The following is a 22,243-nucleotide window of genomic DNA, read 5'->3' as shown; positions in this document are numbered from 1 at the left end:
GGACTCCCTGCCCACGGTCACAGCCGCCTCGATTCTGTCTTTCCACTCGGCCAGTTGAACAGTCCCGTCAGGACACCCTTCTGTCCTCTGTCCCTGTCCTGTCCCCTGTTGTAGGGGGCGGTGTCAGGAAGGTGGGGACCTCCCCTCCGGGAGGTCACCTGGGCCGCAGAAATTCTCTTCCAGCACTCCGCGTCCCGCAGCATGGGGCCGCCCGGAAGCCCGCCTTGCCCGGGAAAGCGTCACTCCCAGAGTGACGCAGTGGCTGTGTGAGCAAGGCCAGCGCTGCTCTTCCTCGTGAGCTGAAAGGCCAGTCCGAGTCCTCGGGCGGTCGGACCTGCGTCCTCCCACACGGCCACTCGCCCAGCAGACCCCCTCCCGCAGGGCAGGAAGGGCCTGTGTGACCAGAGCAGCTCGTGCCTCCACTTCCCTTCCCCAGGAGCAGGATGGATGAGCTAATATCGCTGGCCTCCAGACAGCGTCCCGTGAATGGCCTCAGCCGGGGACATGAAAGAGCTGGAATGACAAAAAATAGGCAGTTTGTACAATGGCTTATTCCATATAATGAAACCTTTCCAAGCTGGGCTATTTTTTAAAGACAGGGTTTATCAAACATCAGTCGGACCTGTGCTTCATTATATTCTCAAACTTTATTGAGTGCTGCTTCCACTCCAGAAATGCTAGTAGCAGCTAACCCTAGTTCCCAAGGACATGGAGGTGTCACCAGCAGAGGCCCCATGGGCTTGGGGACCCTTTCCTCTTACCGCGTGCCTCCTGGCTGGCAGGGCTCTGGGCCCCAAGCTTGGCTTCTCCTTTTCAGTGGTTTAAAAGGAGGACATTAGGGCACCTGAGTGGCTCAGTCGGCTAAGCGTCTGACTCTTGGTTTCCGCTCAGGTCACGGTCTCACTGTTCATGAGATCAAGCCTCATATCAGGCTCTGTGCTGACACTGCGGAGCCTGCTTGAGATTCTCTCTCTCCTTCTCTCTCTGCCCCCCACCCGCTTGCTCTCTCTCTCTCTCTCTCTCTCCACGTAAATAAACATATTTTTAAAAAGGAGGCCACTCCTCCCCTCATTTTACAGATGGAGACCTGTGCCACAGCCGAGTGGGGTCACTGGCAGCCCCACTAATGAGTGAACAGAGTAAGGTTGGCCCTGGGGCTGTCACATCTCGGTGATGTCCAGTAGGGCAAATGGTGAGGGAGCACCACTGTAGGACATGCGTGTCCCTCTTTCCTAGGGACGACAGAGGATGCAGTGCGCTGGCTTTTCCCGCCAGCCTCATTCTTCCCATTTCCTCGTGTGCCTGTCTACTTCTAGGGAACCTGTGACACACCCCGGCCAACGCTTTTAGTTCATTAAATCCTCTCTGCCTTGGACCTGCAGTTTCTCCTTTAGTGAAATGCCGAGGCTTTCATATGCTTTTAACAGAACTACGGGTAATGATTTATATCCTCTTCATAAATTAAGAATTGAAAGCCCAGAAGAGATTCTAGGTACTGACTTTTAAAATAGATACCTGTGTACAGAGTCACATAGTTTTCATTTTCGAAGAGCAAATGACATTTGCACATAATGACCCACCTTAAGTATAGATTGTTAAATTTTCTATTTGGCAATATGCACGATTGCTCTTACTCGACGTGCTTCACTGGGTGAGCAAGCCATGGAATGAATAATTCTTTTCTAAAGCAAACATGTTTGGGCACGCACCCCTGGGTCAAAAAACAGTGAGGTTGGAAGTTGCGTGAGTGACTTTGGTGGAGGTGATTCCCAGTGGGCATTCCTATTCCAGCATTTCTCAGAAGAGATCCTAAATGTTCATCCGATGTATTTCCCTGTTCCAGTACTTTATCTACAGCTGCATCCTGGGACTGATTTCCTGCTCGGTTTTCCTGCGGGTGAATTACGAGTTGAAAATGCTGATCATGATGGCGGCATTGGTGGGCTACAACACCATCCTTCTCCACACTCACGCCCACGTCCTGGACGACTACAGCCAGGTCTTATTCGAGAGGTAACCTGCACCCTCTTCCTTCTCCTTGGTGGTTTCGCGGGACGTTGATCACGTGAGTGTGTGTTGAGTAAACACACGTTAGTGGTATCCTTGCCATTGGTAATCGGTGTGTGGGCGTTTCTTTAAAACAGCAGTGTGGAAAGCTGATGTGTGTCTTCATTGTAGATTATATAGAGTGTGTACCATCATGTGCACTTAGGAGGTTTAGACAGGTGATTTGTGCTTTAATCTGTACTGCATGGAGAAAAACTAACGTAGGGTTTCCTTTCCTCAGCATCATGAAACTTTGGAGTGAATAGGCTTCTGTTGTGTCTGGTGGTGGGGGGACTGTCCTAGGCAGCATAGGATATGTACTAGCATCCCCGGCCCCCACCTGCCAGATGCCAGAGACAGCCACCCACCCCAAGCCATGACCAGACGTTGCCAAATGTGCCCTAGCGGGCAAAGTGGACCCCCAGTTCAAAACAAAGGAATCAGCATACACGAAAATACCGAAAAAATAAGTGATATATTCACATGTAACAGAGTTAAACATCTTACGGGAGATTTCCTAAAATGCCCTTGTGTGGAAGGAGGGACTTACTGGCAGCTGGAAACTCTGTTCTGTGAAGAGACTGACCTGCGGAAGAGACAGACCAGTGATAGCATCCGGTCCCGGATGTGATCGTGTGATATGATGTGATGGCATCCGGACCCGGATGTGATTGGATGATACCATGTGGTGGCATCCAGTCCCGAGGTCAGAAACGTTGAGAATGGTCCTCAAGCCCCTCTATGGGTTTGAGAAAGGTTTCCTGCCATCAAATTACTTCCATAAGCTTAGAATGAATATCTATTCTCTGCTTGAAAAAAAATTATGATATTCTCCATCACACATCTTAATAGCAAATCTTTTCATATCAAGTGTTAGGTTTATTTCTGGACCCACCAGGCTTCGAGTTCTTTTCTGTAGGCATGTTGCATAATCCTCCATAAAATGTCTATATTTCTCTTAATGTAAAATAAATGCCTTAAATATTTTCATAGATGTGTGGGTCCAGAAAGCTGGCTTGTGTGGACAGCGCACGGCCACTCCCTTCTCCATCAGAGGTTCAGTGTGAAGAACAGCGGCCCCTCACTCGTGCACGTTTCTTACCATTAAGAACACTTTCAGAAACACAACGGCAGTGCCTTCTCTCCACGTAATTTAATTTCCATTGTCTTCCACACCGTGAAGCTCTCATAATCTGTAATCAAGCTGAGAGTAGTCGAGTGGCAAAAATGCATAATGGTATTAAGGAAAGTTTATGATTCCTTAGCAAGGAGGAGAATAAAATCAGAAGTTAATTTTCCAATAAATTCTCAAAGTCACCCAGCGAATATGCTTTAATATTTCTCTACCATATCCAGAGAGCCTGCATCAAATCCCTATGTAAATGTGGTGTTGCCGATTTTTATGCACAGCAGACAATGCTATTGAATTTCCCTTTATTAAATTCGAGGCTCCTGAATATGCTGTGCTACACATCTGAAGAAAAAGAAGCAATTAGATTAGCGAGTTTCTGATGGAGAGAGAATTACTCTCGGGGACCTGAGGCAGACACACCATGTCCAGTTGGAACCAAGCGGCAGTAGAGGAGTTAGTTGGTTGAAGAGAAGTTGTTACTTCCCAAGCCCTTTCACTTCATTCAAGATCTTTTGTATTCTCCTGGTTGTGTCTTCACAAGAACCTTACAGTCAGAGAGCGCTGCCCTGAGAAGCTTCCGGAACCTGCCTCCACTCCGACGGAAGCCAGCATCCTGCCAGGAGGAGGGGCACACTTGCCCCCTGTCCTCCTGACATACGGTTCTGGTCTTTCCAGACCCGCTCCGTGCATGAACTGCCCCAGCACCCCCAAGCATTCCTCCACCAGAAGATGACTCCCCCTAGCAAAATAGCAGACTACCTTGAAATTACCAAATTTTCTCAATGTTGGTTTAAAACTAACCCCATATGAGGAGCGCCCAGGGGCCTCAGTTAAGCATCTGATTCATGAGATCAAGCCCCACGTCAGGCTCGCTTGCTCTCTTTCAAAAATAAACATTAAAAAATGTTTTTAAACATATTTTTTAAAAAATTGAGAGACTCCTAAGACTGGGACTCTCTCTGCTTCCCTCCTGATTTCTCCAACCCCCATGTATGTTTGATAGAACCTTGAAACCCACCAAGGCCCATGTGTTCTTTGCTCAAGAGAATTCAAGAGATTTCCCCATCAAACACCTCGTAAAGTTTTCCTCATCCTTTGCCTCAATGATGTAAATGCTGACACAACTCTTTCTGATAGGACACTAGGATCCTTAGAGAAACAAGCCCCCCCAGATCTGGGCCAATGACTAGTGATGGAACATCCATAAATCCCAAAGCAGAGGCTCCCTTCTGGGAGCTGGCTCACGGGAGTGCCACACCTCACTTCCAATCTCGATGGAGCTCATCTGTGTCCCTGAAGACATGCTTGGTCCTGTCTGTTTTCTGACTTATTTCTGGCCTTCGATCCTTGGCCTCTTTTTTTACTCCTGAGTTCCTGGTCCTTGCCCCAATCTTTTTTCTGGAATGTGTGCTCGGCTGTGGCAGTCAGTGCCCTTGAGGCCCACCTTGGCCACTGGACTGGCCCCCTTGTCAACACGGAGTCTTCCTAGCAGACACACCCCAAGCTTCTGGCTTTCCCCTGTGGGTGTGGCCACAGACCGTGTGGTCCCATCACCCTCCCAAGCCGGGGCAAGTCTCCCCAGGATGAAGCAGACGGGGCTCTGTAATCCGCTGTCCTCTTTTCTGTAAGGCAGATAACAGACACTCTAGAATTGAGGAAAGAGCAGGTCTGAACCAAGTACCACTCTGATAACCGCAGTGCCTATCACTGCACCTGCCCTTTAGCAAGGTGGTGCTAAATAAATACCTGCTGGATAAATGAATAACAGCAAGGGCGCCTCTTCATGACCAGGAGGGCCCAGATACTGGCTAGGACGAGAAGTCTCACCTCACCTGCTTCCCCAAGGACAGAGGCTCATGGGAGACGTGACTTTTCAAGAACAAGATCAGTGTTTGTTTGCACTCGTACATTTCAAGGGCAAGTTGGAGAGGTCGTCTCCATTAATAAGGCAGTGCCAGGCCATTTTCGGAGCATACACAGTTGGACTGTATTGTCTTGTATGTGAGTTTGCCATGACCCATGTTGCAAGGGCCTTTTCAGAACCAAACTTGACATTGATAATGGACAAGCCAAAAGGATGGTATAAGCCTATAGGAAGTGTCTACAGGGTTAGCAAAGAAAACAGAAGTATGCACCAGAAAAATTCCAGCTCCACTAATAATTCAGAAATTGGCATCAAAGATATTCATACAGATTCACAGATGTGGGAAGCCTGCCTAAAGGAGAAGAAAAGAGATGACTTTGTGTCACTAAAAGTTTATTAAGCAGAGGCCACTGATGCCCCAATACTTAATCATTACCTGCTTTTATAGGATTCTGGTAAGTCACCTTATGGGGAAGGAAGCCTGGCTGTGTCTGGTATTTAGAAGGGCCAGGAGAAGGTACTTCCTAATTCTCTGGCATTTGCAGCATCTCCGTGTTTCTGTGAGTACACGGCGTTTTACTGAACCAATTAATAGCAATTCCGGCTCCTACCCATGACACTGTCGCCCAAAGCCCTCAGCTGGTGCCCTTGACACCAAGTGCTCGTCACAGTGATGGTGATGTTGATGAGAGTTGCTATTGCTGGAAGGTGTTTTTGTTTCAAAGACACTTTCCCTTCCCATGTCAAAGGCTTGCCACAGAGTCTGCGAGACACTGTCACATGTTTCCGGTGAGGTTTTTCTTGCGGAACCAGAAAGTCTCAAGGGATGAGTGTAATTTTATATGGACCCAGCCCTTATGCTAATCCACCTGAATGTAGGAAATGTGCCTTTAATTCCGAAATTTAGTTTAATTCTAAAAATGTAGAGAGGGAGAGCTTTACCTGGACAGTGGGGTGGGGTAGACAACAAGGAGACGAATGAGCTCTGGTTGGCCATTTAGCTGAAAAAGATAAATCCTTCACGGACAGCCTGTAAGTGAGGCATGTCAGCAAGCATGACACCCGGTGTCCAGCCTCACTCGGGAGCCCTGGCTTGTCGCTGCTAGAAATGTCTGCATAATTTTAACTTCCTTCAAGTTCTGTGTCAAGGATAGTGATGGAGATACTCAGACATGTATCACTGGAAGCTCTGAGTTAAGCTCCTTCAGTGTCAAATTGTTTTGCTTTCTCTTTTTGTCCTGTGTCTCATGTAAGACACAGAATTTGAGAATTTGCGGCACATTTGGACAGCGTCCCAACTTGGGATCAGTGATGATGCGCTCTCTGAGAGGCTTGAGGAAGAATGAGAGCATGAGTCACGATCAGCAGAAAGTCAGGATGGCATTGCCCATCCTCCCCCCAGGATGGAGGGTCTGGGGGGCATCCCAGAGCACCTGAAATTCCTCCAAAGTCTCCTTGTGTAAAGTGAAAGTGTATTCCAAATTCGCATGCTACCCATCCTGTGTCCAAGTTAATGTTGACAATTTTTGAGATTACTTTCAAAGTGACTGACTCAGTTTCTCTTCCCCTTCCCAGTCCCCGCTTTCTCTATTTCCAGAGAGGAAGGGACACATGTCTGTGTGGCTGGAACCCACCGGCAGTGGGCTGGGAGGTTGGAAAAGGAGGTGATGGGTCACCTGAGCTGCCCAGTGTAACAAAAAAGCAAGTCAACCTGAGGCTACTCAATTCCACCAAACTGTCTTTTTTTCTATGAAAAGCAATGATGAGCGTTCCTGGGTTATTTAATCTAAAAAAGGAAACTGCTCTGGGATGTGGATCTGCCGGCAGGAGACTACACGATTTTTTTGGCTATTTGGTTTGATTTTGGTGGGGGGAGATTTCCCAGAGCCTGTGCCCATACGCTGTACAGAACACATCTGCTCATCACTTCTTCATCCCCTGACGCCGAGGCCCCGCATGGCCCGGGATCTAAGTCACGTCCCACTCCCCACCCCCCGTACAGAGCCACACCACAGCCGCATCTATCAGGTACCTTACCATTTCGGTAGCAGAGGGCCAGCCCTGCCTCTCAGCCCTGCCTGTGTCATCTCTCCTGACCCGCAGCTGTTCCCTGGGCCTACTTCCCAACGAGAACTTGTGCCTTAGTGGGATGGTCTCTTCCAGCCCCAGGAAGTCTTGCTTGGCATTTATGAACAATACAATGAGAAAAACTTTAAAAAGGCGGGGTGCACCTGGGCGGCTCAGTCAGTTGAGAGGGCGACTCTTGATTTCGACTCAGGTCACAGTCTCTCAGTTCGTGGGATGGAGCCCCACGTTGGGCTCTGCTCTGACAGCGCAGGAACCTGCTTGGGATTCTCTCTCTGTCTCCTACACTCTCTCTCTGCCCCTCCCCTCCATGCACATTCTCTCTCTCAAAATAAATAAATAAACCTAAAAAATAAAAATACTCTGTGAAAGCATTGGCTGGGCCATCTGTCCTTGGGTGACATCGGGCTGCAGAGGAAAGAATGTCTAGAAAGGAAGCGCCTTAGTTTTCCAACAAGCACAATTACGTGTCCAGTCACTCAGTTGTTTTTATAACAGACGTCTGTTGAACACCCTTTGTGTGCCGGGCCTGATTGCTAGAGCCTGAGCACACAGAGACGAAGAAAGTACAGTTTCTGCTGTCAAGATCACAAAGTTTCTATAAGAAAATTGTGTCTCACCAGAAGGCCCGTGGGAGACTTCTCTGTCGGGTTAAGTCCATGCTGCACACCTAGAAAAGGAGAGAGCATGTCCGCCAGCAGTGTGTTAGGGGCTTAGGTTCCCAGCGTTGACTACTGCCGGGAAGACATTGAGGAACTATGAAGGTCAGAAACGCAGGAGAGAGGTGACTTCAGCATCGCAGTGGAACAAGGCAGCTCTCGTTTTTGCCCCTCCCCTACCCCAGCCTCTGTTACAGTGATTTGGCCTCTGTGCAGGGACAAAAGTGCCCTGGAGGAGCTGAGGGGTCCAGCAGCAGATGCCAAGGGGTCCAAGAGGCATCTCACACACCTGCACATCAGGTAATACAAATTCAGACCCCAGCTGTGGGCTCTGCTGTGGCCGTGAACCAGCTCAGACCCCTCTGGGACATGGCCCAGGAGCCTCTACAGGACACCTGGCCAGTGACCCACAGACGACAGAGCCTTGGCACAAGTCCAGGTTTCCGGAGCAGAAGTTCTAGCACATTATTGGGGGAAAGGCGCAAGTCTGAGCGCACTGAAGTGGATAAGAGGAACAACTTCACTCTACTACCCGCCTCGCCCAGGCGGGCACAGCTGAGGCCCAAGAGCGGCCTACCGTGTGAGCAGGCACTGCCAGAGAGACCCCCCTCTGTCCCCGTCCTAGCGCCAAGCCCTGAGCTGCATGACAGGGAGAGCGAGCTGCTGGGCAGGGGACAGATGGGGCCATTTCAGACAAGGATGCATCGAGGCAGCCATCAGGACACACTGAGGAGACCTCGCCCACGGATCCCTGCAAGCTGGCCCGTAGGCTCCCCCCGGGCTCCACGCGCCCCCCTCACACCCTAACCCAGCAGTCGGCTCCCTGCCCTGCATGCCCAGTGGTGGAGGAGACCGTGAGCTTTGGCAAAAAGCCGGCTTGAAACTGGGGACCAGGGAGAGACAGACCACACACTTGAACTTGAGCACGTTTTGTCAGAGAAAACAAAAGGAGACTGTCAGTACTCTGCCTGGGACACGGCCAGTGGAGAGAAGGCGCGCAGGCTTACGAACTGGGCCACGGGAGGAGTGGAGCAGCTGTGACCGCAGCCCGTCTCCAAAAGCCCCAAGCTATTTCCGTCTCAGACGCAGTTCGTAAGGACTCCAGGAGGTGACTGCCCTTTGAGATGTGAAGAGAGCCATGCAACTTCAAGGAGCAAAACACCTCAAAGAAGAAAGGAGCAGAGGAAACAAAGAACAGCCAGAGAACACTTAGTAAGACAGTATGAGGAGGAAGTCCTTGCCAACCATTGTGACTCCCAATGGAAGTGGACTGCATTGTCCACCCAAAAGGCAAGACTGGCTGCAGGAATAAAAACACAAGAAACAGGGGCTCAGTGGGCTAAACAGCTGACTTGGTTTCAACCCAGATTATGATCTTCCTGTTGCTGAGGTCGAGCCCCGCATCAGGCTCTGAGCTTACAGCATGGAGCCTACTTGGGATTCTTTCTCACTCTCTCTCTCTGCCTCTCCCCTGCTTGTGGGTGTCTGTGCACTCTCTCTCAAAATAAATATTTTTTAGAAAGCACAAGAAACAACAGGTGTTGATGAGGATGTGGAGAAAGGGAGCCCTCATGCACTGTTGGTGGGAATGCAAGTTGGTGCAGCCACCATGGAAAACAGGAGGGAGGTGCCTCAAATAATTAAAAATAGAACTACCATATAACCCTGAGTTTCTTTAGGTACTTTTCTTCTTAAAATAACAGAGGCCTGTTTCACCAGGAAAAAATAAAATTTCAAATGTAAGATCATGGTTAAGTCTACATGCCTGGACTGCTTTCTCTCCTGAGAGTAAAGAATGTCATTTGTACCTCACCTGAACTGTTTGCCTTTAGTTTAGAGACTGGTCCATGAGGCAATTCCTCATCCAATTTTTGGGGATTCTTTGTTCTTTTGTACTCTGAAGACTTGAGGGCCACAATGGCTGCTCCCTCAGCGGCCTCAGGGTGAGGGCCAGCTGTAAATTAATGTGTGGCTACAGGCTGGTTTGGGCATCTGAGTCTCCAAGGCCCAATTTTTAGGATGAAGGAAGCATATTCTGTCAATGTTTTTGCTAGAACTGCCATGGAGTTAGAAACCTTCTCAGCTATATTAGCTCTCTGCCCCCTACTGCATCACTTGGGAATGTCACAACTGGACAAGGGAAATTCCAAAGTGGATTTCAACCTTAAAACTTAAAGAAGAGAGAGAGATAAGGAGCCCTCACACCCAACCTGATGCCATTTTTACGTGAATGGTCAACACGATGGTTATAAATTGAATTGTGTCCCTCAAAGGAAGACATGGTGAAGCTCTAACCTCTGCCACCTCACAACGTGACCTTACTTGGAGCAGGGTTGCTGCAGATGTGGTCAGTTGAATGGACTCCTGCTGGAGTGAGATGGGCCCTGATCCAGCATGGTTGGTGTCCTTCTAAGAAAATGGCCATCTGGGTGGCTCAGTCAGTTAGGCATTTGACTTTAGCTCAAGTCATGATCTCACGGTTTGTGAGTTCAAGCCCCATGTTGGCTTCTGTGCTGACAGCTGGAAGCCTGGAGCCTGCTTTAGATTCTGGTTCTCCATCTCTCTGCACCCCATCCCCCACTTGTGCTCTATTTCTCTCTGTCTCAAAAAGTAAATACACATTAAAAAATGTTTTTAATAAGATGACCATGTGAAGACATGGACTCGTTGAGAGAATGCCATTTGATGGTGGAGGCAGAGGTTGAAATGATGCAGTGTTGAGCCAAGGAGCACTAGGGATTGGTGGCCAGCCCCCAGAACAAGGAAGGATGTCCCTATGGGTTTCAGAGGGACCATTGTCGTGCCAACTTTGACTGCTGACATCTGGCTTCCAGAACTGTGAACTGATCAGTGTCCATTGTTGTGAGCCACCCAGTTTATAGCACCTTGTTTTAGAATCTCTAGGAACCTAACATGATGATCAACACAATTAACTAGACTAGACCCTGGGATTTGATTCTACCTATTCTGGATGCTCCCTTCAGACTACACACTCCCCTTCCTCTCAGCCTCTCCCACATGCACACAAAGAGCAAGGTAACCCAAGAACGTGTCTCTGGATGCACAAATTTCTTGCTCAAACTTCAGGAGCCTTGTGGCACTCACCCATGCATGGTCCACACAGGAGAAAAGGGCTCCTGTAAGAATCAACAATTCTTGCTTGCTGGATGAATAGAAGACATTTTCAGGAAGCCTAAATGAAATCCATTAAAGCACAGAGTGGTCCTTCTTAGTTGGCAGAGAGGAGGGAGAAAGGCACTCATGTGCCCACAAGTCTATTCTAAAGGCTGGTGCGTCTTGCTGTTTCCAAGGTTCATTCGGTTCCATCCTGCAACTACTTGTCTTGTCTTCCCTTGTCCTTCTCCCTCCAAGCCCCCACAACTCCCATCACTCTTACCCACTAAGCCTCCAGATCTGGGAGACAGGTGGAGCAGAGCATTTCTACCCCCTAAATGTTCAAATGTTCACACACATTCATGTGAGGAGTCCCAGACAGGGATTGCTTGCCTGTATTTTCTGTGCGATTAACTGAAAACCCAGCCAGGCCTTGAATTGCATGAAGAGTGTCCTACCTCCCCCTTTCCTTCACTGAGAGGAACCTGAGCTGGCTCTGTGTGTTTGGGACATCTGGTCCCTTAGTTGGGCATGCATGGGGGACCTGAGTTCTGACTGGTCACATGGATGAAGCTGCAACAAGATCCTGACCTGGGAATTAACATTTGACTCTTAGTTTGGGGGTCACGGAGGCAGGGGTGCCTCCTCAGTCCCCTGGAATTATAAAGGAAGGGAAGGTTCATGAAGCAATATGAACACATAAAACCTGCCCGCACATCTGAGAATATCCGCTGTGTTGTAGCGCCTTCTCTACCGGGCAATATGGTGTCAATACAGTCAGTTCAGAAAAATGGGAGCTTTATATTCATTGCAGCCAGCATTGCTGATAAATATCTGTTCTCAGTCACCGCAGCTGTGCTGTTAGACACAGCTGTCACAGGCTCATAAAGGAACAACTTCATTTCTTAGGATCAGTTCTCAGGAAATGAGAATGTGGCACTTTTCTGTCTACTTTAGAAGCCAACGGCCACCTTATGACTGACAAGCTGGCTTAGCAGGAAAGATAGAGCCCCCCATGCAAGCTCAGCCTTTCTGGAGAGTTTTCTGAGGTCCTGAGCTCTTCAACCACCAAGACTAACTATTGTACCTCTTCACATCTGCAGGAAATCCATGCACTTGGATCTTCCATTCTGTTAATGAAGATTCACCAACCTTAGGGCGCCTGGGTGGCTCAGTTGGTTAAGCATCTGACTTTGGCTCAGGTCATCATCTCACAGTTTGTGGGTTCGAGCCCCATGTCGGACTTTGTGCTGACAGCTAGCTCAGAGCCTGGAGCCTGCTTCAGATTCTGTGTCTTCCTCTCTCTCTGACCCTCCCCTGCTCATGCTGTCTCTCTCTGTCTCTCAAAAATAAATTAAAAACATAAAAATTATTTTAAAAAAAGAAAGAAAATTCACCAACCTCCATGTTATTATCTTTTTCTCTACCTCTCTGGCCCTGACCCCTCAGAACTCTGTAGTTGATACTAAAACCCATGGGTGCCATTTTTAAAATGCCTCCTGTGCGTCCAGCTCTGTGCCAGGTTTATTAGTGGTTGACGTAGTGACCAAAGCAGCCTGGAAGACGGGGATTGTTGCCCACTGTGGCCAATGGGAAGAGTGAGGTTTGGAGGGGTCAGTTCCACGGAGCAGTAGAGCCGGGAGGGCTGCTTGCTTCCAACACGGGTTATCTGACTTGCAAGCCTACCTGAGCCCTTCCTCGAGCGGGTTCCTCATGTGTCAGCAGAGCGCTTGTTCCTTGAACCCTCTGCAGAGAGACGGGAAACTCTCAAAGCGAGTTCGACTCACAAGCAGAAGGTGATGACCTGGTGTTTGTTTAATGTGATTAAACATGACCTGTGCTGCTTATGTGACATGTCTTTATACATATTCAGCTTTTCTTTTTCAAGTCCTATTTACACTTCCATGTGAGAGATCACCATCCGTCCTCCATGAGGGACTCCCCGGGGAGGGCTGGAGATAGCTCTTTCCCTGCTGGGTTAGCTAGGGTTCTCCAGAGAAACGCACCAATAGGATATTGGTATATAATATATGTATATCAAGCAAGAGGCTTGTCACAAGGAACTGGCTCACGTGACTATGGAGGCTGGCGAGTCCAAAGTCTGCCAGCTGGGGACTGGGAGCCAGAAGCTGCTATAGAGAAGAGCCAGTGTTCCAGATCAGAGGCCATGAGGTGAGACAGGAGAGAATTCTCTCTCATTCAGGGGGAGGTCAGCCTTTCTTCTTGTTAGGCCTTCAGCTGCTTGGATGAGGCTACCCTACATTACAGAGGAAGGTCTGCTCTACTCCACTTGCTGCTTCCAATGTGAATCTCATCCAGAAAACACTCTCACAGACACACCCAGAGTGACACTTGACTAAATGTCTGGGCATTCCGTGCCCACCACGCATGCCAACTCCATATGTGGGGTGATTGTTGCCCAGAATGTTGTGGTGAGGACACGGATGGGGATCTGTGATTGGCGTTCACCTGGACCCGAGGAGAGACGGGGCAATGGACCAAGAGTTGCCATCTGCGTTACAAAATCACACAGAAGAGAACATGAGACCGAGTGACTATCAGAAAAGTTATGAGAAACTATATAATCGCAAGTGAAAGTAGCTGGTAGAATGAAGTTCCCTGCTTCCTTTGATTACCTCGCATGATTGTTAATTTCTAGAAGACAGTCTCCTTCTGTGAGTAAGAACTTTAAAAGTCGAGTGGATCCTTTGTCAAACTGTCCATATGGGTCTCAGAAGTGTAAAGAAATACTACCACTCATATTCCTTTGTTCTTTTTTGTTTGTCAGAGCTTGGTATAAAGTAACACATCTATGTTAATTTGGAAGAATCTTTTACTGAGCTTTCAAAATACGGATTATTTTCTTTTGCTGTGGTCTGGGCTTGAAGATGTATTTGAAAGGTGTGTGTTTGATTGGAGTAGAACATGCGCTGGAGGTTCTCAAGTTCCTTGATATACGAATTCTAAGTGCCGTATGTTTGTTGTTTTGTATTGTTTTTGTCTGTCTGTCTGTTTGTTCTCTAACAGACCAGGCATTTGGAAAGACCTGAAGACCATGGGCTCAGTGTCTCTCTTTATATTCTTCATCACACTGCTCGTTCTGGGTCGACAGGTAGGACATCTGCTTTTCCACATAACTTCCCTCAAGTTGCATGTTAGTAATACGTTGCTTGTACATCGACTATACCTCAGTTTTCTAAACAGAGTCTGTCCAGGAATAATAATGATAATAATTTGCTGATGTGCATTATCGCTACTCTCATGCAAATGAATGCTGATGCATCACGGTCACTTTATCATCACAGAGAAACATGGATGTGGGTGCGTAGATACAGACAAAAAGACAAAGGTCTCTCATTGTTTTTGTTTTTGTTTTTTTTTCTGCAAGAGGCAAACTTTGTGAATGGTAGAGATGTGAATCCATTCCCTGGGAAATCTCAAAATAATGCTGTAGGTTTTGTGAGCCTGCAGAGGAATTCCCTGCATAGCTGACACTATTTAGAAACCTGTCCCCTTGCTTGGGGTTTTATTTGCATTTCAGGACAGATAGTCTGTTTCTTTTTCTTAGAAGTGGCTATGAATACCTTTGATGTCACCTTCAATCCTCCCTAGAAATTACGTCCTCTGTTCAAAAATTGTATTTTGTCATGAGAATGAAACTGTCCCTCCTTGCGCTCCCCCTCCTTCTGGTCTCCAAGGAGAAGCTGTGGGTGCAGGATTTTCAAGGACAATATTCTTCCTCTAGCTGCACACAAAGACAGTTGCCCAAAGAACAAAGACTCATTTCCACAGCAGGCACTCTGCATCTACCAAAGTTTGCTTGGAATTCTTTGATGGATAATGTAAATCAAAGAAATGATACATCTAGAAATAACCGACTAAGATGCAAAGCCAACTTAATTGTATATACAGCATTAAACAGTTAAACAGTAGGAAGTTAATAATCGCACAGTCAGGGCAGAGGCTAGGTCTGTGGCTGGTGGTTCACTGGCCTGAAAATGCTGTCCTCCTCTGAGGAGCACCCACAGCCTGCTTCCCTGGGAGCTAGGGGGCATCCCACCTCCGTGTCCCAGGAGCTCAACTATTGCCTTGCTGCTGAAGACCCTGGGTCCCCTCCATCCCCCCAGCCTCCGTCCCTGGCACATGCTTGGTTCTGCATCCTTTGGCTGTAGCTTGGACAGTCTGCACGTTCCACTTAACCCACTGAACCAAGTCCTGTTCTTTCTTCCTGTTCCATTTATTCTCCTGCCACCTGGCTTTCTCCTCCGTTAACCTGCGTTCTGTTCTCACTCATAGAGAAAAGTCTTGTCCACTCTCAAGAAACCTTATAAGAAGTGAAAAATGGGAAAGAAATGGGCTTCCTTGCACAATATCCCCTAAGTGGTCATTCCTCTGGAAACATGGCCGCCCCTGGAAACATGGCCGCCCCCTCTGTGGGCTCACCTGTTTCTCCATTTCGTCCCAAGGATGTTTTTGTCTGCACTTTTTCCTGCTGGAGTCATCAGTCAGATTGCTTCACAGCAGTGTATTTTAAGGGCCACAAATCAAATTGAATTCTCCCAACTCTTTATCGATCACTGAACTGATAAACTTGTCATACTACGTAAATGTTGTCACATCCAGCAGCTGCCCCTCGATCTGTTATTTTCTGGCATAAGATAAACAGTCAGAAGTGTTCAGTATTATAGTCGGGCATTAATTTAACACAATAGTGCTGATTCCAGGCTTCTAGGGAGTCACTGTGGTACACTATTGCGTACTGTCCACACCACAGTCACTGCTCCCCACAGGAATGATGATGTGACAGTCATTCCATAACAGCTGGCACCAAGAATGTGCCAGGGTGAGCCAGGATCATTCAGCCAATGAGCCACTAAGATTCCAAGTCCTCGGGGCTAACAAGAACTTTGAAGTCTGTGACACCGTGCTTCTGCGTACTCTTCTGAAGATACAAGTATGTCACCAACAAATGTCCAATGTTTAAAATAAGGTGTTTAAGTTTCATAAATGTGCATGGCCTTGGGGTTACTTATGCCCTAGGTCTTGTTTTAAACAACAGGACAGACGTTTTGCCACTTATTTTCATGTCATTTGCCCCAGTGACTCCCCAAGCCCGCGACCATCTTTTCTAAAATGATAGTGATGTGTTTGCTCTCTGAGAAAGTAACATGCTCCATATTTCTGTGGTGTCTGAGACACCTTCCTAAAACCAGAACACGTGTCCCGGACAAAAGCTGTGCATGCTACACCGCTCTGTGCTGAAATACAGTCTGTGCTAGAAATGCCAGCCTGAACTCAAGGGCCTCTTCTGAAAAAGGAAGATTCTCTATTTCTCCTGGGTTTGAATGACCACACGCTGCCATTGAAGGTCTGCATTCTAGGCGGGCTTGCTCGGGATCCAGACGGGTGGCATCCTGGTGGCCTGAGAGGTAGGCTTAGGTCACTGTGTGCGAGGCTTCAGAGAACCCAAGAGTGCACGAAAGCACACATTGCCCAAACTCCCGTCCATGTAGAAAGAGGTCAGCCGCCCCAGGTCCCCAGCTTGTTTTCAGAAGTGCATGATTAAGAACTGTGTCGGGTGTGAAACAGGGCAGCGAGGCTCCCAGAGATGGCCTGGGTGCCTCCTCCAGGCTGCCCTCGTTTGTCTCATCATTGCCAGGGCAAACAGAGAGCAAACCTCACATCTCTGAGTGCGATCTGACCCTCTGTGGACTGCTGAGTCACCCCAGACAGACTCCGAGAGGTGGGTGAGGGTCTAGGCACGAAGGTTCACCGGGCAGGGCTGCTGTTTACAAGTGCCACACAGAGTCCTCATGGCCTCCCCCTGCATGTCTGTGTCAGATCCCCCTCTTCTTTCCCTTAGAAGGACACAGTCCGTGGACTTACTGACCACCCTAAATGCAGCATGATCTCATCCCAAGATCCTTAAGTTAATTACACCTATGGTCTATTTCCAGAGAAGGTCACAGTCACAGATACCGCAGGTGAGAACTCAGAACTGTCTTTCTGGGGGACACCGCTGAATCCATTCAACTGGCTTGGGCTAGAAATGTCCGTCTTCCTTTGGGGCTTCCCCCTGAGTTTCTAATGAGCCTGTCCTTCTAGGAGAGGGTTCGACAGCAGATTGCACTGGGGATGTGGGAGGTGAAGACTCGGCAAAATGTCGCTTTCAGTCCAGTGGAGGTGGTCCCACAGCGCCCCAGTTCCTTCAGTAGGAGACTTAACAGGTGTTGGCTGTGAGGCAGTGGCTGTCACTCAGGAGACCTGAGCCACCCCTTAGTACGTACGGCTCACGGAAACCTGCCAGACCCATGCACTGGCTTGCTGCCTGCCCTGCACGGCTCCCGGGCTTCTCCACGTTTCACTTTGTCTCCTCTCGAGTGTGTATCCGTGTCTTCCCGATGCCACCATCACAGACTGCCGAGTCATCTTAGTTTAAAACCAGCCCCACACTGCTGATGAACCCCCCAAAACCCAAGTAACCTGTTGTCCAAGCGAGAGCCCGCTTCCAGCAAGTGTAGACTATGATTTCTCTAAGTTACAGGATGTGGCAGACTTGGCATTAATGTAAAAATTTAATATAAACAAACATTAAAAGTTCCTCTTTTGAAATCTTTTTTTTAAAAAAGTCTCTATATGAAGTAAAAATAAATGCCCCTCCGGGGGAGGAGGGATCATTCTGGGCACACTGTATGTGGCCTGAATCCAACCTTATTGCTGAATGATCATGATCTTTCAGGTTCCAAGATGGGAATTCTTTTTAAATTGTCATCTGTGCATGAGAGGCTATATGTATGTGCATATGTGTGCATGTGTGCGCATGTGTCTGTGTGCACTGTGTGTGTACATGTGTGGGGTGTGCATACACATATGTGCATGTGTGAACACGTGTGTGCATGCATGGTGCCATGTGTGCACTGTGCACACCATGCACGTGTGTACACACATGTGGGTGTGCACACATGTGGGTGTACATATGTGCACGTGATGTGTGTGCAAACACATGTGTGTGATGTGCACATGTGTCACATGTGTGCATGTATGTGTACTGCATTGTGTGCTTGTTATGTGCATGGTGTGCACACATGCGTTAATCGCACATGTGTGCGCACGTGTGCACATATATGCATGCAGTGTGTGCCTGTGTGTGCATGTGTATGTGTGCATATGTGCACATATGTATGTGCATGTGTGTGTGCTACATTAGTATAAATAATCAAACCAGGAAAAGAAACAAGCGTCCAGCCTTTATTTCCCCGTCACATGTTTTCATCAGGAAGTCAGTGCCTGTGCTGAAATACACCTTGTCTGTTAGGCCCGCTTGTTACAGGAAGAATCCTTCAAGGCTGTTCTACCATGTTAAATTATTTACATCATAGCAGATCCAACGTGATGCCAAATCAAAGACATCCTTTGCCAGTAAACAAGCCTTTCTGTTTCTACAATGTCAGTAATAGCAATTTTTTTAAAAATCATTAAATTGTATGACATCATAAAGCAAGAATGCATGTTTCCACCAGCAGGCCCCATCTTAATTAAATGATACCAGAACAAACGTTTGGGAAAATATAATGTCATTTTCTCAGTACAGTGCAGTCCCAAATGAAAAAACACAAAATTTTCAATGAATACTTAATTACAGAATTTACAGTAGGGGAAACTGATGTCCAGTGCCTTGCAGGAGCACGATTAGTTTTTAAATGCAAATTATCAAACAGTGCCCTCTTTCTACTAATAGATTTCCCATTTTTCACTTTTTCATTGTTTATCTTCTGTTCTGCCTCTTCTCAAAACGCCATTCAAGCCCCCTGTTAATCACATAACTTTGCAAGACGCTCCCGTGTCACTTACATCCTGTTTCCCATGTTCCTGAGGCTGCTGTTTCTCTGCACCTGCTTCTCTGCAAATCCTGTGGAGGAGCCGGGTGCAAGACGTTTGGGGGGAGCAGCGGGCTCTGTAGGGAGGGCGGCAGTCTGTTTGGGGGTCCTGTTTTCTGTTTGGTTTTTGTTCTTTTTATTTTCTCTTTGAAACCTCCGCTCTCTGGCAGGACAAGATGCCTATTGTTTCTTTACCTCTGTGTCCTCTTGTAACAGAATGAATATTACTGTAGGTTGGACTTCTTGTGGAAGAACAAGTTCAAAAAAGAGCGGGAGGAGATAGAGACCATGGAGAACTTGAACCGTGTGCTGCTGGAGAACGTGCTGCCCGCACACGTGGCTGAGCATTTCCTGGCCCGGAGCCTGAAGAACGAGGTGGGGCACGCTGGGGCGGTGGGCAGGGGCAGGGTGGGGAGGTCCCGGCAGTGGGGGCCGGGGAGCCGCCCAATGCCTGAGTGCTCCTGGCGTCCACTGTTGGCCTGAATTGGCTGGTCTTGAGAAGGGAATGATTGGCCAACTGGGAATCGTGAGTCCGAATCCCCCCCGAACATATTAGCATGACTGTTGATTCGTCATTCCTGGTTTTCCTTCCACCATTCGGGACACTCTCAGTGTGTCACATGAGGCCCCGGGGTTCCAAACCGGTCACAAAAGTGGCCTCTCCGAGGTGTGAGAGGCCTCCTGCCTTATCAGCATGCCATAGAGACCGAGCCAAGGGGCACAATTCCAGCATGTGTGCCACACGTCCAGGTACATTGCTCGAAACGTCCCTGAGCCCTTTGAAAGGGCCTTGGAATTTCCAAGATAGGAGATAGACAAGTTAGAAGTTATCCACACAAGAGCAGGTCAAAGACCTGAGTCTGTGCTCTTGAGCGGATGGAAATGGGGATTTCTTGGAGCATCTAAAGGAATGGATATTTAACTAGAATCAGAAAGACAAGGGTGTCACTTTAATGCCGAAATGACTGACGAAATGAGATGTCAGGAAGTTTCTTTAATACTCCTAACTTATGGGCGTCAGCAGACGTATCCACAGTGAGGAACACACACTTGAACATCCGGTCCATGGAGTTTCAGACAGGAGGTGCAGTCCCCGTGCTTAGGAGGTGTGCAGGGGGGACCGGGAGCAGATAAGGGATCCAGGAACTTAACAGATGCATGAACTTGCTCACAGAGAAGCTCAACCTTGATGACGCTAGGGTACAAATGACCTCAAGTGATGGACCTGAAGCAGTATTTTCCTGTGGCACATTTAACATTGACATTGGCTAGGAAGCCCAGGGAGGGAGGCAGGGGCTGGACATTATCCCCATCCTCTCACTGGACGCAAGCTGGGCATGGTGAGCCACTCAGGGTCCCGAGGCGGGTCTGGCAGACTGTGGCTTGCTCACGTTTCTGTTCCTTCTGCTCTTCCCTGAAGTACATCGTAAGCCGCCTGCCTACCTGCTGCCCACCGATAACAAAATCACTGCTGCTATTAGGAAAGACCATCTGCCGTTGGTAGAAGCATAAGCGCCTCTTTATGTCTGTGTGCCTGGCTGTCAGCTCAGCTCATACATTCCGTGTGGGCCTGCTGTGGCCCCTGCCCTGTGGCCAGGCTGGTGTGGGCCTGGGCCGAGAGACAAATGAGACAGAGATGGCCCCATTGCCCAGAGGCGGCCTGCATCCTCCGGTCCCTGACCACGCCGGCAGTGTGTATGTGGGAGTCCAGACAGGCTGCCACTGTGAGGAGGTGGCTTCTGAAACTGGAAAGAAAGAGCTAGAAATGAGCTGAGGGATGGGTGCTGGGGGGGGGGGGGGACATGGGAAGAGTGAGAATATTCTGGCCAGAGAAGTGCCTAGTTCAAGCCCTGAACAAGCCAGTGGGGTCAGCGCCGCCCCTGGCAGACCCTTCCTGATGTCTCCCGACGCCTCCCTGGACTTGGGGGAAATCAGTGGATTCTCTCTGTTCTTCCCTGTCAGTCTGACTTATTCTAAGCAAACATCTGACCCTGGTTCCCTCTTGGAAACTGTCAGGAATGGCAGGGGGTGGGTCGGAGCAGAAACCTAGGGGTGGATGACACGGGCTTGACTCAGGTCCTCACCTGGACTCTGTCATGCAGACTTGCCCTGCTCCATCCCCGGGGTTGAGCTCAATCTCCCCACTCATAAAGGGGAAAGAATGGTGCCTGACTCTGCAGGTGCATGGGTGGGGAGGGGTGTTGCATCACCCGACCATCCCTCCAGGTGAGGTGGGCATTTGACATTGCTGGACACAGAGTCCCACATCCACACAGGTGGGACCCGGCTGGCAGGGAGGCCCCTGTGCCCGCAGCTGGCGTTGACTCGTCTGTCTCCTGAGTGGCCCTACTGCATGCCACGTCACTTAGCACAACTCTCACGGGCTCCCAAGAGAGGGGTCACCTATCCCTGTACGTCTCATTGGTGCTGCCATTTGAAGAACTGGACACACACAAGGTCTCCTGCAGCCTTCCCCACCCAGGTGGGCTTCCTGGGGGAGGCGCTGTGGTGGGGGCAGGGAGCCCACACCAGTGGGTGTGGGTCCTGGCTCTGGCGCTCCTTCTCTCCATGGGCGGCTGGGGAGCTCTTCGGGGACAAGGTAGGAGTCAGCGCATGGGGCCAGGGCTGTGCTTTGCGTCCTCCTTTGTCGGACAGAGAAGGCGAGTTCCTAGTGGTGGCAGGGTGGGGGAGGCAGGGTCTCATCCGGGCCAGTTCATCCCTGTGTGTACTTGGGAGCCTGCGGGGCCCCGAAGTCGTCCCCGGCTCCCAGTGGTAGCTCGAGAGGATGGCTTATGCCTGCCCCCAGGAGACACAGCCTGGACCCAGGCAGCCCACAGCCTGGGAGCAACACGAACACGCACTTTCAAAGTCACGTTCCAGAGCCTTCCGAACTCATGGCCACAGACAGCCCGGGGCACCACAGCAGCCCCGTCAGGGCTCTTCGTCTTCACTCAGGTTCCCTCAATCCCCACGCACCATTAGATGCATGCTCTGGCACGCTGATTGTGCTCAGGAGGGTAAAGCGCCACATGCTGACTCTGAAATCAGGGGCGTCAGACCAGGGAGACGGTCCTTGAAATGATTGCTTCGTCCTGTGCAGCTGCAGGCCACGAGGCTCTCCGTATTTGGTCAGACGAACACCGCTGTCCTTGATTGTTGGGTTAAATACGGGGCTGGGGGAGGGGTGCGGGGGGGCTCTACAAGCAGCCACTCTGAGTCTTGAAGGTTAAACAATTTCAGGGACCCCCACGGGGTGCCACGCCATCTGAGGCAGCGCACTGAGCAGGGAGGGTTTTGCCGTGCGGCTGCCGGACCTCAAACAGTGGGTGTGGGAGATCGTGCGGGTGCTGATCCTCATGGGGAAAAACCTGGACCCGAACCGGAGCTTGCCGCACAGGGCTTAACATGAGAATCACTACCCTACTGGCTAACGGTTCTGAGTGCCGCCACCGTGATTCTCAGTAAG

At 49.3% G+C, this 22,243-nt stretch overlaps 1 protein-coding gene across 1 annotated transcript in view; it reads left to right on the top strand.

Moving 5' to 3' along the window:
* ADCY2 (adenylate cyclase 2) overlaps window positions 1–22,243 on the top strand; it is a 391,390-nt gene that overhangs the window by 338,767 nt on the left and 30,380 nt on the right. The window contains exons 18-20 of the mRNA XM_029941289.1: window positions 1,844–2,013; window positions 13,928–14,012; window positions 18,994–19,152. Of these exons, the coding sequence (XP_029797149.1) occupies window positions 1,844–2,013; window positions 13,928–14,012; window positions 18,994–19,152 (414 nt within the window). The remainder of the gene's footprint in view (window positions 1–1,843; window positions 2,014–13,927; window positions 14,013–18,993; window positions 19,153–22,243) is intronic.

The sequence above is a fragment of the Suricata suricatta genome, chromosome 6 (assembly GCF_006229205.1).
Source record: "Suricata suricatta isolate VVHF042 chromosome 6, meerkat_22Aug2017_6uvM2_HiC, whole genome shotgun sequence".
Lineage (NCBI taxonomy): Eukaryota > Metazoa > Chordata > Mammalia > Carnivora > Herpestidae > Suricata > Suricata suricatta.
Note: the sequence above shows the minus strand (reverse complement) of the source record. Positions and strands in the feature narration are given on the sequence as shown.